The following is a 16,030-nucleotide window of genomic DNA, read 5'->3' as shown; positions in this document are numbered from 1 at the left end:
TGGGTAAAATATGTGGGGATATGGGGGTAGGGCCTGGGTGGGATTGTGGTCGGTGCAGACTCGATGGGCCGAATGGCCTCTTTCTGTACTGTAGGGTTTCTACGATTCTATGATTCTATGACATCAAATTAAAATGTGATTATCAGGGTCAATAACGCACCCCAACCCCTGCGGTGCCCAACGGGCGCGGAAGGCGTCAACCGCGTCCGTGGACACCGCATGCTCCCTCTCCAGGGACACCTGGCCGCGAACATAGCCGCGGTAGAGGGGCAGACAGTCAGGATGGACGGCCCCCTCCATCGCCCGCTGCCTGGACCTGTAAATGGCGCGTTGACTAAGGGAATTTCACAGTAACTTCATTGCAGTGTTAATGTGAGCCTACTTGTGACTAATAAATAAACTTAAATAATAAAAACGTCATTGGCTGGGGCATCCTGAAGTTGTGAAAGGCGCTATAAAAATGTACATTCTTCCCCCATGCCCAATCTTGGAGGATGAAAGGGGACTCTTTTTCTTTCAACTGTTCTTATGTGAATGTGATAAAAGAAAACAGTGTGACAAGCACATATCACAGCAAAAGTAGTAACTGCCGCAATATTTAAATTTATTTAAGCAGCCTTTTTAAAATTGAGATGTTCAGCATGATCGTTAAGTGCCTTCAGTTTTTATTATTTGGAAAATTAAAAGTTTCAAAGCTTTACAGAGTACTGGGCTAATGGTAAGATACTTGGTAGTGTGGATGAACAGAGGGATCTGGGAGTCCATGTGCATAGATCCCTGAAAGTTGGCACCCAGGTTGATAGGGTTGTTAAGAAGGCGTACGGTGTGTTAGCTTTTAGTGGTGGAGGGATTGAGTTTCGGAGCCAGGAGGTCATGCTGCAACTGTACAAAACTCTGGTGCGGCCGCATTTGGAGTATTGCGTACAGTTCTGGTCGCCGTATTATAGGAAAGGTGTGGAAGTGTTGGAAAGGGTGCAGAGGAGATTTACCAGGATGTTGCCTGGTATGGTGGGAAAATCGTATGAGGAAAGGCTGAGGGGCTTGAGGTTGTTTTCGTTAGAGAGAAGAAGGTTAAGAGGTGACTTAATAGAGGCATACAAGATGATCAGAGGATTAGATAGGGTGGATAGTGAGAGCCTTTTTCCTCGGATGGTGTTGGCTAGCACGAGGGGACATAGCTTTAAATTGAGGGGTGAGAGATATAGGACAGATGTTAGAGGTAGGTTCTTTACTCAGAGAGTAGTAAGGGCGTGGAATGCCCTGCCTGCAGCAGTGGTGGACTCGTCAACATAGAACATAGAACATAGAACATAGAACATTACAGCGCAGAACAGGCCCTTCGGCCCACGATGTTGCACCGACCAGTTAAAAAAAAACTGTGACCCTCCAACCTAAACCAATTTCTTTTCGTCCATGAACCTATCTACGGATCTCTTAAACGCCCCCAAACTAGGCGCATTTACTACTGATGCTGGCAGGGCATTCCAATCCCTCACCACCCTCTGGGTAAAGAACCTACCCCTGACATCGGTTCTATAACTACCCCCCCTCAATTTAAAGCCATGCCCCCTCGTGCTGGATTTCTCCATCAGAGGAAAAAGGCTATCACTATCCACCCTATCTAAACCTCTAATCATCTTATATGTTTCAATAAGATCCCCTCTTAGCCGCCGCCTTTCCAGCGAAAACAATCCCAAATCCCTCAGCCTCTCCTCATAGGATCTCCCCTCCATACCAGGCAACATCCTGGTAAACCTCCTCTGCACCCTCTCCAAAGCCTCCACATCCTTCCTGTAATGTGGGGACCAGAACTGCACACAGTACTCCAAGTGCGGCCGCACCAGAGTTGTGTACAGTTGCAACATAACGCTACGACTCCTAAATTCAATCCCCCTACCAATAAACGCCAAGACACCATATGCCTTCTTAACAACCTTATCTACTTGATTCCCAACTTTCAGGGATCTATGCACACATACACCTAGATCCCTCTGCTCCTCCACACTATTCAAAGTCCTCCCGTTAGCCCTATACTCAACACATCTGTTATTCCTACCAAAGTGAATTACCTCACACTTCTCCGCATTAAACTCCATCCGCCACCTCTCGGCCCAACTTTGCAACCTGTCTAAGTCTTCCTGCAAACTACGACACCCTTCCTCACTGTCTACCACACCACCGACTTTGGTGTCATCAGCAAATTTGCTAATCCACCCAACTATACCCTCATCCAGATCATTAATAAATATTACAAACAGCAGTGGCCCCAAAACAGATCCCTGAGGTACACCACTTGTAACCGCACTCCATGATGAATATTTACTATCAACCACCACCCTCTGTTTCCTATCCGCTAGCCAATTCCTGATCCAATTTCCTAGATCACCCCCAATCCCATACATCTGCATTTTCTGCAGAAGCCTACCATGGTGAACCTTATCAAACGCCTTACTAAAATCCATATATACCACGTCCACTGCCTTGCCCCCATCCACCTCCTTGGTCACTTTCTCAAAAAACTCAATAAGGTTAGTAAGGCACGACCTACCTGCCACAAAACCATGCTGACTATCACCTATCAATTCATTACTCTCCAAATAACTATAAATCCTATCCCTTATAATTTTTTCCAACATCTTGCCGACAACAGAAGTGAGACTCACCGGTCTATAATTCCCGGGGAAGTCTCTGTTCCCCTTCTTAAACAATGGGACAACATTCGCTAACCTCCAATCTTCTGGTACTATACCAGAGGCCAACGACGACCTGAAGATCAGAGCCAGAGGCTCTGCAATCACTTCTCTTGCCTCCCAGAGAATCCTTGGATAAATCCCATCCGGACCAGGGGATTTATCTATTTTCAGACCCTCCAGAATATCCTGCACATCCTCCTTATCAACTGTAATACTGTCTATTCTACTCCCTTGCAACCCAGTGTCCTCCTCAGCTATATTCATGTCCCCTTGCGTGAACACCGAAGAGAAATATTGGTTCAATGCTTCACCAATCTCCTCCGGTTCCACACATAACTTCCCTCTGCCATCTATAACTGGCCCTAAACTTGCCCTAACCAACCTTCTGTTCTTGACATACCTATAGAACGCCTTAGGATTCTCTTTAACCCTATCCGCCAAAGTCTTCTCATGTCCCCTTTTAGCCCTTCTAAGCTCGCTCTTCAACTCCCTCTTAGCCAATCTAAAGCTTTCTAGTGCACTACCCGAGTGCTCACGTCTCATCCGAACATAAGCCTCCTTTTTCTTTTTAACCAACAAAGAAACTTTTTTGGTGCACCACGGTTCCCTAGCCCTACCAATTCCTCCTTGCCTGACAGGGACATACCTATCACAGACTCGCAGTAGCTGCTCCTTGAAAAAACTCCACATGTCGGACGTTCCCAGTCCCTGTAATCTCCTAGTCCAACCTATGTTCCCTAATTCTCTCCTAATAGCCTCATAATTACCCTTCCCCCAGCTAAAACCACTGGCCCGAGGTTCATGCCTATCCCTTTCCATCACTAAGGTGAACGTAACCGAATTGTGGTCACTATCACCAAAATGCACACCAACTTCCAAGTCTAGCACCTGGTCTGGCTCATTTCCCAGCACCAGATCCAATATAGCCTCACCTCTAGTTGAGAGCATTCAAGTGGTTATTGGATAAACATATGGATGATATTGGAATAGTGTAGATTAGAGGGGCTTTAGATTGGTACCACTGGTCGGTGCAACATCGAGGGCCGAAGGGCCTGTACTGCGCTGTAATGTTCTATGTTTACTATTTAGTTAATTGGCATTTTAAGGACAACCGAAATGGTTGCATTTATTAACGTTTTGTTTGCACTTCAGTCCCACGCTCCTGATATACAGGCACCCGGTGTGGAGGAGAGGGAAGAGGGGAGGGGTGGAGGAGGACGACCTCTTCGTGAGTCTGCTCCTGGGCCTGGCATGGCTTGCCATAAACAGATAGAGGCAGCAGGCGACCGAGGAGGCTGTCTGGCCCCACTGTCTGCCCCTCTACCATGGCTATACTCGCGGCTGGGTGTCCCTGGAGGGAGAGCATGTGGAATCCACTGGCACCATTAACGCCTTCCGTGCCCGCTGGGCACCGCGGGGACTGGGATGTGTTATTGACCCCTTCTGATTTGATGGTTTAAGTTTCATTTCTGCTTTGTTTTTGGCAGTTCTCCTTTAAGGGGGAGGGAAATGGCCATTCTTGCTTTGCCCTTCAGTTTGTTGAATTTAGTTTAACAGTTTCGCCAAAAAGAATAGCAGCTGGGGTTAACTCTTGACAGTGGAAGAACTCTGTACAAGAGTTTGCGTCACGGTGGCACAGTGGTTAGCACTGCTGCCTCACAGCCTCAGGGACCCGGGTTCGATTCCCGGCTTGGGTCACTGTCTGTGTGGAGTTTGCACATTCTCCTCGTGTCTGCGTGGGTTTCCTCCGGGTGCTCCGGTTTCCTCCCACAGTCCGAAAGATGTGCGGGTTAGGTGGATTGGCCGTGCTAAATTCTCTCTCAGTGTACGCAAACAGGCGCCGGAGCGTGGCGACGAGGGGAATTTTTCAGTAAAGATGTGCGGGTTAGGTGGACTGGCCGTGCTAAATTGCCCCTTAGTGTCAAGGGGACTTGCTAGGGTAAATGTATGGGGTTGTGGGGAATAGGGCGTGGGTGGGATTGTGGTCAGTGCAGGCTCGATGGGCTGAATGGCCTCCTTCTGCACTGTAGGGATTCTGTGATTCTATTCGAAATGCTCTGGTTCCAGGAATAGGATGTTCAACAAGGTACAAGAAACTACAACTCCCAGCATTCTTCAGCCAGTGTCCTGATAGACCCAAACACCACTAATCGAAACTGGATCAACCAGTGGATTGGATTAATTTCACATTAAACATTCCCTCCTTTACAATAGCATCTAAAACAGAAACTGATTTAATTTGGAGTTGCCATTTAAAACTACCACTTTGATGCTTATATTTTCCTCTCATTCCAGAAGCACTGGGAGAGTCAGTCCAGTCTGATGTAACCGCTCCTGGGGCTTATGTAACACTGTGGGGTGGGGACAGAGTAAGAGTTTTAACAACAGGTGGGAACAGGACAGAGCAAAGCGGACAGATTAAAGAGTGTACAGCCAGGCAGCAGGTACATACTCTACAAGCAGGACTGGGAATGCCAAACAGGAGGAGAAAATAGCCAAGCAAAATCAACAAGGCAGCAATGCAAACAAACCCCTGACAAGTGACAGCATGTAGAGGGAGTTACAGACTGAACAGCACAGCGCTCAGTTTTGCTGTAAGCGGCAGGCGAATTCTATCAGTACTCACTTGGTGTACTCTCGCAAGCCTTTTAAAAACCACACGCTGTTCCTGTAAAGAGACATGTTGGCCAGACTGGGAGTCTCCCCTTCCTCAATCAGTTACTCCCTCTGTGTCTGTCAGGGCTGTTATACAAGCTCTGAATTCAACACGTGCTTTACTTTCTCTTTCTGACAACCAGCTACCTCCACCCGGAAGCGAATTGCAAAAGCAGCAGCTGACAGGGGTATATACAGGAGCTGTGCCCAGAGCAAACACACCAGCTCATAGTAACTCAGCTCCAACTCACACACTGTTCCCCCCACACACACAGTGCCCCCCCCCCCAACCCCTGACACACAAAACCCACCCACCCCCACATATAGTCCCCCCAACCCCTCACACACAAAACCCACCCACCCCCCCCACACACATATAGTCCCCCCAACCCCTGACACACAAAGCCCCCCCCACACACATATAGTCCCCCCAACCCCTGACACACAACACCCCCCACAAACAGCCCCCCACACACAGTCCCCCCTGGCCCCCACACACAGTTCCCCCACTTGGAGTATTGTGCACAGTCTTGGAAAGATATAGAGGCACTGGAGAAGGAGCAAAAATATTAACAACAACATAATATAAAAGCAAAATACTGCGGATGCTGGAATCTAAAACAAAAAATGCTGCGAAATCTCAGCAGGTCTGACAGCATCTGTGGAGAGAGAATAGATGTGGAGATGGCGGCGTTGGACTGGGGTAAACACAGTAAGAAGTCTCACAACACCAGGTTAAAGTCCAACAGGTTTATTTGGTAGCAAAAGCCACTAGCTTTTGGAGCGTGCTGCTCCTTTGTCAGGTAACCTTACCTGACGAAGGGACAACCTGTTCCGAAAGCTTGTGTGGCTTTTGCTACCAAATAAACCTGTTGGACTTTAACCTGGTGTTGTGAGACTTCTTACTGAGAAAGAATAGAGCAACGTTTTGAGTCTGGATGAGCCTTTGTCAGAGCTGATTTTTAAAATCAGCCATTTAACCCATTAAAATATTGAAATAGGTGGTAGTGGAACTGAGAGGTTACACCTATTAGGAAAGAATAAACCGTCTGCAGAGATTGAGCAGTGACCTGAGAGAGAGATCCTTCAGATTAGAAAAGGGTTTTATAGGATAAATATGGAGAAAATGTTTCCACTTAAGAGAGACAAAAACTAGAGGTTATCAAGTCACAAAGCAGGAGACATTTCTTTACCCATAGAGTGGTTAGAATCATAGAATCCCTACAGCGCAGAAGAAGGTCATTCGGCCCATCGAGTCTGCACCGACCACAATCCCACCCAGGCCCTATCCCCATCATCCCATGCATTTACCCTAGCTAGTCCCCCTGACACTAAGGGGCAATTTAGCACGGCCAATCCACCTAACCCCCACATCTTTGGACTGTGGCAGGAAACCAGAGGAAACCCACGCAGACACGGGGAGAATGTGCAAACTCCACACGCGCAGTGACCCCAAGCCAGGAATTGAACCCGGGTCCCTGGCGCTATGAGGCAGCAGTCTTAACCACTGTGCCACAGTGCCGCCCCATTAGAATGTGAAACTTGCTACCACAAGGAGTAGTTGAGATAAGTAGCAGCGGTGTATACCACCTACATGATGCACTGCAGTAGCTCACCAAGGCCCCTTTGACAGCACTTTCCAAACCCGTGAGGCACAGTAAGAAATCTCACAACATCAGGTTAAAGTCCAACAGGTTTATTTGGTAGCACGAGCTTTCGGAGCGCTGCCCCTTCATCAGTTGAGTAAGATCCACCACCCAAAAGGACAAGATCAGCAGATGCATGGGGATACCATCATCTAAGAGTTTCCCGTCAAGCCACACACTTGGAATTAGATCACCAGTTCTTCACCGTCACTGAGTCAAAATCCTGGAACCTCCTCCCTAATAGCACAGCATCTACAGCACATGGACTGCAGCGGTTCAGGAGGGCAGTCCACCACCACCTTCTCAAGGGCAATTAGTGATGGGTAATAAATGCTGGCCTGGCCAGCGACGTCCACGTCCCATAAACAAATGAACATAAAAAGAAGAATGGTATAGGTGTGTCACAAGGAAACTAGATAGGTACCTATGGGAGAAAGGAAGACAAGGATATGCAAATAGGAATTGATCAAATAGGCTGGGAGGTGGCTCATGTACAGGGCAAACGCTGACATAAAGTTTATTTATTAGTCACAAGTAAGGCTTACATTAACACTGCAATGAAGTTACTGTGAAATTCCCCTAGTCGTCACACACCGGCGCCTGTTCGGGTCAATGCACCCTAACCAGCACGTCTTTCAGACTGTGGGAGGAAACCGGAGCACCCGGAGGAAACCCACGCAGACACGGGGAGAATGTGCAAACTCCGCACAGGCAGTGACCCAAGCCGGGAATCGAACCCAGGTCCCTGGCGCTGAGACAGCAGTGCTAACCACTGTGCTACCGTACCGCCTGGCCTGTATCTAAGCTATAAATTCTCAGACAAAAATCTCCTGTTTTGTTATCATTGTTTTCACAAATATTTTTGAAACACACAGAGCACAAATATAACAGGGATGCAAAATTACTGAAACATGCAATACCTCAATTCTTATCTTTTCAGAGACTCACACAACACAGAAGGAGGCCATCTTGCCCTTTGCACCTGTGATGGTTCTCTGGTTGAGTTATTCATCCATTTCCACTCCGCTGTTCTTTTCCTAAGGCCCTGGAATGAGCTTTTCCTTTGGGTATTTATTGGGTAGTTTTACAGCCAATGCCCTTCCTGCCATGAACCCTGCCCATTTTTGTGAGCTGGGGACTGGCATGGATACACACCGGCCTTACTGTGCCAGTGGCTGAGTTCTTCTGCTGCCAACACGTCCTTGAGTGGGACTCAAACCCAAGGCATTCCAGCTCCGAGGCAGTAGCGCTACCCGCTGCACACACTCGAGCTTCTTAAATGTGGCTGCCTCCTTCAATGTGCCAGCGCTGTTACCTTTGGCCAAGTCAGGGTGGAGAGAAACTTGATGTACCGCTGAACCTATCCTCCCTCATTTTTATTCCACTCACTCATCAACGCTCACCAACTTTTACAGATGCACCATAGAAAGCATTCTTTCTGGTTGTATGACAGCTCGGTATGGCTCCTGCTCTGCCCAGGACCGCAAGAAACTACAAAGGGTCGTGAATGTAGCCCAATCCATCACGCAAACCAGCCTCCCATCCATTGACTCTGTCTACACTTCCCGCTGCCTCGGCAAAGCAGCCAGCATAATTAAGGACCCCACGCACCCCGGACATTCTCTCTTCCACCTTCTTCTGTCGGGAAAAAGATACAAAAGTCTGAGGTCACGTATCAACCGACTCAAGAACAGCTCCTTCCCTGCTGCTGTCAAACTTTTGAATGGACCTACCCTGCATTAAGATGATCTTTCTCTACACCCTAGCTATGACTGTAACACTACATTCTGCACTCTCTCATTTCCTTTTCTATGAACAGTATGCTCTGTCTGTATAGCGTCAAGAAACAATACTTTTCACTGTATGCTAATACATGTGACAATAATAAATCAAATCAAAATCAAAGTCAAATCACTACCAACACCATTTGTTTTCACTTCCAAAACATTGTCCCGCTCCGCGATCGCAGCTCACCTACGACATGGCTTTATCACATTTTGGCTCACCCTCTTCTGGCATCTGGTTCCCTACTGCAATGTTCCAAAGGTTACACTTCATTCCAAATCTCACTGGCTGCATTATTACCTTTATAAAGTCCCATCACCTCCATTTCACTCCACATTATCCTCCCACCCTCAGCCTCTGCACTGAGTGGATCTTCATCCTCATTGTTTTAAATCTAAGCTCCCCTTGCCCCCCCACTCTGAATTTATCCACCCTTCCACTCTTATCCATATCCACGGCCGCCCCAACATCTGACCATCTCTCACCACCTCTCCTCCATTCTTCATCATTGACAGGGCTATCTTTGACTACTTCCTTGTATTCATTGTCGCTCTCACCTCACCCTCTCCAGGCCGCACGGTAGCACAGTGCTTAGCGCTGCTGCCTCACAGCGCCAGGGACCCGGGTTCAATTCCCAGCTTGGGTCACTGTCTGCGTGGAGTTTGCACATTCTCTGCATGGGTTTCCGCCGGGTGCTCCGGTTTCCTTCCACAGTCTGAAAGATGTGCGTGGGTTAGGTTGATTGGCCATGCTAAATATTGCCCCTTTGTGTCAGGTGGCTAGTAGGGGAATGGGTAGGGTTATGGGGATAGGGGTTGGGTGGGATTGTGGTCAGTACAGACTTGATGGGCCGAATGGCCTCAAAGAACAAAGAACAATACAGCACAGGAACAGGCCCTTCGGCCCTCCAAGCCTGCGCCGCTCATGTGCCCAACTAGACCATTCATTTGTATCCCTCTATTCCCAGTCTGTTCATGTGGCTATCTAGATAACTCTTAAACGATCCTAGTGTGTCCGCCTCAATCACCTTGCTTGGCAGTGCATTCCAGGCCCCCACCACCCTCTGTGTAAAATACGTCCCCCTGACATCTGTGTTGAACCTTGCCCCCCTGACATTGAACCCATGACCCCTTGAACCCGTGACCCCTTGTGTTCGTCATCTCCGACCTGGGAAAAAGCTTCCCACTGTTCACCCTATCTTTGCCCTTCATAATTTTATATACCTCTATTAGGTCGCCCCTCATCCTCCATCTTTCCAGGGAGAACATCCCCAGTTTACCCAATCTCTCCTCATAGCTAAGACCCTCCATAACATTCGTTTGTATCCCTCTATTCCCAGTCTGTTCATGTGGCTATCGAGATAACTCTTAAACGATCCCAGGGCCTGTTCCTGTGCTGTATTGTTCTTTGTTCTTTGAGGCCATTCGGCCCATCGAGTCTGTACTGACCATCCTGGTAAACCTTTTCTGTACTCTCTCCAAAGCCTCCACATTCTTCTGGTAGTGTGGCGACCAGAACTGGACGCAGTATTCCAAATGTGGCCTAACCATCGTTCTATACAGCTGTAACATCATATGCCAACTTTTATATTCTATGCCCCGTCCAATAAAGGCAAGCATGCCATATGCCTTCTTGACCACCCTCTCCTAAACCCTTTCATTTTTATCTGTCTAGCCTATGGCCCACAATTCACCACAATATTTTGGCAACTATTGATTTGCTCAGCTGCTCCTTATTTCCACTATTGACAACTTGGACCCCAACCAAACCTTCCCAGTCTCCCATCTCAATCATTCTCTCTGGTAAAACACCCATCTTTGCTCACACCCAAGGTGTTTGGTACGTGAGCAAGACGGTTCATGATTTACTTAGCCACCCAGCACGTTCTTCTGAGGCTTCATACTTGTGGATTATCCTTTGGGGAAAGGTAACCTGTGGCTTCTCCTGCACACTGCTAATCACTCCCTCAAGCCCTCTCTCTGGCCTCCTCTGACAAAGGCAGGACTCTCATCACTCGCCTCAAAACTAGAGACTGTCTACTCAGATGTTTCTGCCACTCCTACCTCACCTTTTCCCTTATCTTCTTCTCACACCTTCTCTAGATATTCCCCCTCTACCTTTACGTCCCACATCACACCTCCACCTCCACTGAGTTCATTCATCTCTTCCATGCAGCATATCAGACGACATGGTGGCACAGTGGTTAGCACCGCTGCCTCACAGCGCCAGGGACCCGGGTTCGATTCCCGGCTTGGGTCACTGTCTGTGTGGAGTTTGCACATTCTCCCCGTGTCTGTGTGGGTTTCCTCCGGGTGCTCCGGTTTCCTCCCACAGTCTGAAAGATGTGCTGGTTAGGTGGATTGGCCATGCTAAATTGACCCTTAGAGTAGGGGTACTAGCTAGGGTAAATACATGGGGTTATAGGGATAGGGCCTGGGTGGGATTATGGCCGGTGCAGACTCGATGGGCCAAATGGCCTCCTTCTGCACTGTAGGGATTCTATGATATCTCCAGCTCTCTCTCTCAGCTTCATTCCCACAAAGCTGCTGACCATCCAAATTCTCTTCCTGCTATCATTCCCTCCCCCAACAACCTTTCCTTCAAAACCCCAATTGTATTAAGACACAGGATTAGACACTGGCTCAATGGAAGAAGCCACAGAGTGGTTGTGGAGGATTGCTTCTCTGAGTGGAGGCCTGTGACTAGTGGTGTGCCGCAGGGATCGGTGTTGGGTCCATTGTTGTTTGTCATCTATATCAATGATCTGGATGGTAAATTGGATCAGCAAGTTTGCTGATGATACAAAGATTGGAGGTGTAGTGGACAGTGAGGAAGGTTTTCAAAGCTTGCAGAGGGATTTGGACCAACTAGAAAAATGGGCTGAAAAATGGCAAATGGTATTTAACGCAGACAAGTGTGAGATATTGCACCTTGGAAGGACAAACCAAAGAAGAACGTACAGGGTAAATGGTAGGACTCTGAAGAGTGCAGTTGAACAGAGGGATCTGGGAATACAGGTACAGAGTTCCCTAAAAGTGACGTCACAGGTGGATAGGGTCGTAAAGAGTGCCTTTGGTACATTGGCCTTTATAAATCGGAGTATCGAGTATAAAAGTTGGAGTGTTATAGTAAGGTTATATAAGGCATTGGTGAGGCCGAATTTGGAGTATTGTGTACAGTTTTGGTCACCTAGTTACAGGAAGGATGTAAATAAGATTGAAAGAGTGCAGAGAAGGTTCACAAGGATGTTGCTGGGACTTGAGAAGCTGAGTTACAGAGAGAGATTGAATAGGTTGGGACTTTATTCCCTGGAGCGTAGAAGATTGAGGGGAGATTTGATAGAGGTGTATAAGATTTTGATGGGTATAGATAGAGTGAATGCAAGCAGGCTTTTTCCGCTGAGGCTCGGGAGAAAAAAACCAGAGGGCATTGGTTAAGGGTGAAAGGAGAAAAGTTTAAAGGGAATATTAGGGGGGGCTTCTTCACGCAGAGAGTGGTGGGAGTGTGGAATGAGCTGCCGGATAAAGTGGTAAATGCGGGGTCACTTTTAACATTTAAGAAAAACTTGGACGGGTTCATGGATGAGAGGGATGTGGAGGGATATGGTCCAAGTGCAGGTCAGTGGGACTAAGCAAAAAATGGTTCGGCACAGACAAGAAGGGCCAAAAGGCCTGTTTCTGAGCTGTAATTTTCTATGGTTCTATGGTTCTATTTGATTCACTTTTGGGATGCAGGCGTTATGGGCAAAGTCAGCATTTACTAGTTGCCGTTGAGGAGATGGTTCATAAGATACAGGAGCAGAATTAGGCCATTCAGCCCATCGAGCCTGCTCCGTCATTCGATCATGGCTGACATGCTCCTCATCCCCATTTTCCTGTCTTCTCCCCATAACCCTTCAATCCATTAAAAATCTGTCTAACTCCTCCTTAAATTTACTCACTGTCCCAGCGTCCACCGCACTTTGGGGCAGCGAATTCCACAGATTCACAACCCTTTGGGAGAAGGTGGTGAGTTGCTTTCTTCAACAGCTTCAGTCTGTGTGCTGAAAGTGTTCCCACAGTGCCATCCCATGTGAAATTCCAGGATTTTAAACTTTTAAAAAGTTTATTTATTAGTCATAAGTAGGCTTACATTAACACTGCAATGAAGTTACTGTAAAATTCCCTTAGTCGCCACACTCCGGCGCCTGTTTGGGTAACACTGAGGGAGAATTTAGCACGGCCAATGCACCTAACCAGCACGTCTTTCAGACTGTGGGAGGAAACCAGACCCAAGTCCCTAGTGCTCTGAGGCAGCAGTGCTAACCACTGTGCCACCCTGATTTTGACTAGCTGACAATGAAAGAATAGGACTGTATTTCCAAGCCGGGATGCCCTGTGACTTGGAAGTGATTGTGTTCTTGTTCAACTTCTGCCCTCATCCTCCTAGGCACACGAGACCATGGGTTGCCGGGGGAGCCTTGGTGAGTTGCCACAGTGCATCTTATTTACATAGGAGGCATCCGCTGCCATTCTGCCTGTGATCAGTGGAGGGGAAGGGGGGTCCGCTGCCACTCTGCCTGACATCAGTGGAGTGGAAGAGGGGGGTCCACTGCCACTGTGCCTGAGACCGGTGGAGGGGAAGGGGCTGAGTGGCGGGGAATAAGGGGGTCAGTAATGTTTTGGGGGGGGGGCAATGTCTGTGGGGGCCAGGGGGAGGCATTATCTGGCCCGGGAGGGATGTGGCAGGGGAGCTTTATTCTATCCTTTCTGCACATGCGCAGTTGGAGGCGCCGATCGGAGCTGTAGGGTTTCGGCTGCGTTAAGCCCCGTCCATAGGCTTCTGCAGTGCGATTCAGAATTGCTGATACTTTTCCAGGCAGAGTGTGTATGGGGGCTCCTGAGAACGGGTCTAAAAGTCGGATCTGAAACACTCCCAGTTTCAGGTCCGCCCAGCACTTAGAATCAAAATGGTAAAATAGGGCCCTACATGTCGTGGATTGAGTTTCTTTGCTGTTGTTGACATTGCCCCCGCCCAGAAAAGTGGAGAGTATTCCATCACACTCTTGACCTCTGCCTTGTAGGTGGTGGAAAGATTTTTGCCTTTAGCCACTTGTTATAGAATCTCCAGCCTCTCGCCTAATCTCAGCAGCCATGGCATTTACTTGGCTGGCCGTGTTGAATTCTTGGTCAATCGTGGCCCTCAGGATGTTGTGTGAGGGACTTGGTGAAGGTAATGTTGGTGAAGGGGAGTTGTTTAGGAATCTGTCTCGCTGGGAGATGCTCATTGTCTGCCAGATGCGTGGTGCTAATATGACCAGAGCAGAAATACTGGGAAAACAAAATCATAGGGGGCGATCTTAGCAGCTCGTCCCCCCGGTCGATGGGCAAGGCGATTGGGCAAGGGACGAAAAATCGGGCTCGCACCCGGTTTTTGCCCCTCGCGATCTTACCGGCCCTATTGGGCGTGAAGCCCATTTTAATATTCATAACTTAATTTAAATCTAATTAGCGAGTCCCGGGTGCTATCATAGAACATAGAACAGTACAGCACAGAACAGGCCCTTCGGCCCACGATGTTGTGCCGAGCTTTATCTGAAACCAAGATCAAGCTATCCCACTCCCTATCACCCTGGTGTGCTCCATGTGCCTATCCAATAACCGCTTAAATGTTCCTAAAGTGTCTGACTCCACTATCACTGCAGGCAGTCCATTCCACACCCCAACCACTCTCTGCGTAAAGAACCTACCTCTGATATCCTTCCTGTATCTCCCACCACGAACCCTATAGTTATGCCCCCTTGTAATAGCTCCATCCACCCGAGGAAATAGTCTTTGAACGTTCACTCTATCTATCCCCTTCATCATTTTATAAACCTCTATTAAGTCTCCCCTCGGCCTCCTCCGCTCCAGAGAGAACAGCCCTAGCTCCCTCAACCTTTCCTCATAAGACCTACCCTCCAAACCAGGCAGCATTCTGGTAAATCTCCTCTGCACTCTTTCCAGCGCTTCCACATCCTTCTTATAGTGAGGTGACCAGAACTGCACACAATATTCCAAATGTGGTCTCACCAAGGTCCCGTACAGTTGCAGCATAACCCCACGGCTCTTAAACTCCAACCCCCTGTTAATAATAGGCTATATTATAGGCCTTCTTCACAGCTCTATCCACTTGAGTGGCAACCTTTAGAGATCTGTGGATATGAACCCCAAGATCTCTCTGTTCCTCCACAGTCTTCAGAACCCTACCTTTGACCCTGTAATCCAGGCTCATTTCACCTGACCTGTTCATTGGCGGAGGTCCTTGTCAGCGAGGATCACAGGTGGTCCCCACCAACGGGGACCTGACGAGATGGCCTCGCCAGTGGGACCGGAGGCCATTGAAGCCCCCCTGGGTAGTCGGGGGTTGGGGGGGGGTGCAGGGTAGAGCAGTGCCTCTTGGACAGTGTCAGCCTGGCACCCTGGTACTGCCCACTCAGGAGTGTCGCAGTACCAAGGTGGTGGGACCCAAGGGCATGGGGTCTAAATGGGTCTGAAGGGGTGGGCCTGAAGGGGACAGGACCATGGTACAGGGAGGTGGGGGGGGGAGGGGAGCTCCAGCGGGAAGGGGAAAGGAGGGGGAACTCTGCATTTTGAAGGATGGGGATTAGACATCAGCCGAGCAGCAATCAGTGGGTGGTGTTGATTGGCCGGGGTGGTGATCGGGTGGTGCGGGGAGGAGGGGTGGGTTGATCGGCTGGGGCGGTGATCGGGGGGGGGTAGGGTTGATTGGCCGGTGTGGCAATCAGGAGGGGGGGTTAATCGGCCGGGGCGGTTATCAGAAGGGGGTTGGTGTACGCATTGCACTGGGAGACTGGCCCACCTGTGCAATGGCGCCCCTAGAGCTCGACAGTTGGCTTCCCGGTGAGAATAGGCTCTGCCCTGCCCCCTACAGGCGAGAATCACATCTGGGCTCTCCTGTTTTGCTAAATGCCATACGATTGTGACTGGGAGACCATTCAGAAAATGGGTACGATTCTCTCCTGTTCTCACGCCCGTTTGAATTGTTTTGGTAAGATCGCCTCCATAGTCTTCAGCCCCTGTTACAAACTCGGCATCCATGCTGATGACACCATTCCTCTCCCGCGCAATTGTTGGAGGTTTAACCAGTCTGTTCACAACCTAGGTGTCATCTTTGATCCTGCAATGAGCTCTGACCACCAACATTCCCTGTCATTTGTTTTTCCAAGTGCATTGGCAATTTAAGTGCATGGGTTCTTTATGCTTATTGTTT

At 48.7% G+C, this 16,030-nt stretch overlaps 2 protein-coding genes across 3 annotated transcripts in view; one reads left to right on the top strand and one right to left on the bottom strand.

The window, feature by feature from the left end:
- The window catches only part of dhrs12 (dehydrogenase/reductase (SDR family) member 12), a 66,151-nt gene extending 60,626 nt beyond the window's left edge, over nt 1-5,525 (bottom strand). For both annotated transcript variants that reach the window (XM_078232173.1, XM_078232172.1), the window contains exon 1: nt 5,320-5,525. In XM_078232173.1, the coding sequence (XP_078088299.1) occupies nt 5,320-5,375 (56 nt within the window). In that variant the 5' untranslated portion in view covers nt 5,376-5,525. The remainder of the gene's footprint in view (nt 1-5,319) is intronic.
- wdfy2 (WD repeat and FYVE domain containing 2) overlaps nt 1-16,030 on the top strand; it is a 187,790-nt gene that overhangs the window by 140,619 nt on the left and 31,141 nt on the right. The window lies entirely within an intron of this gene.

Source organism: Mustelus asterias, chromosome 17 (genome assembly GCF_964213995.1).
Source record: "Mustelus asterias chromosome 17, sMusAst1.hap1.1, whole genome shotgun sequence".
NCBI classification, from domain to species: Eukaryota; Metazoa; Chordata; class Chondrichthyes; order Carcharhiniformes; family Triakidae; genus Mustelus; species Mustelus asterias.
This window is presented reverse-complemented; position numbering and strand designations above follow the sequence as displayed.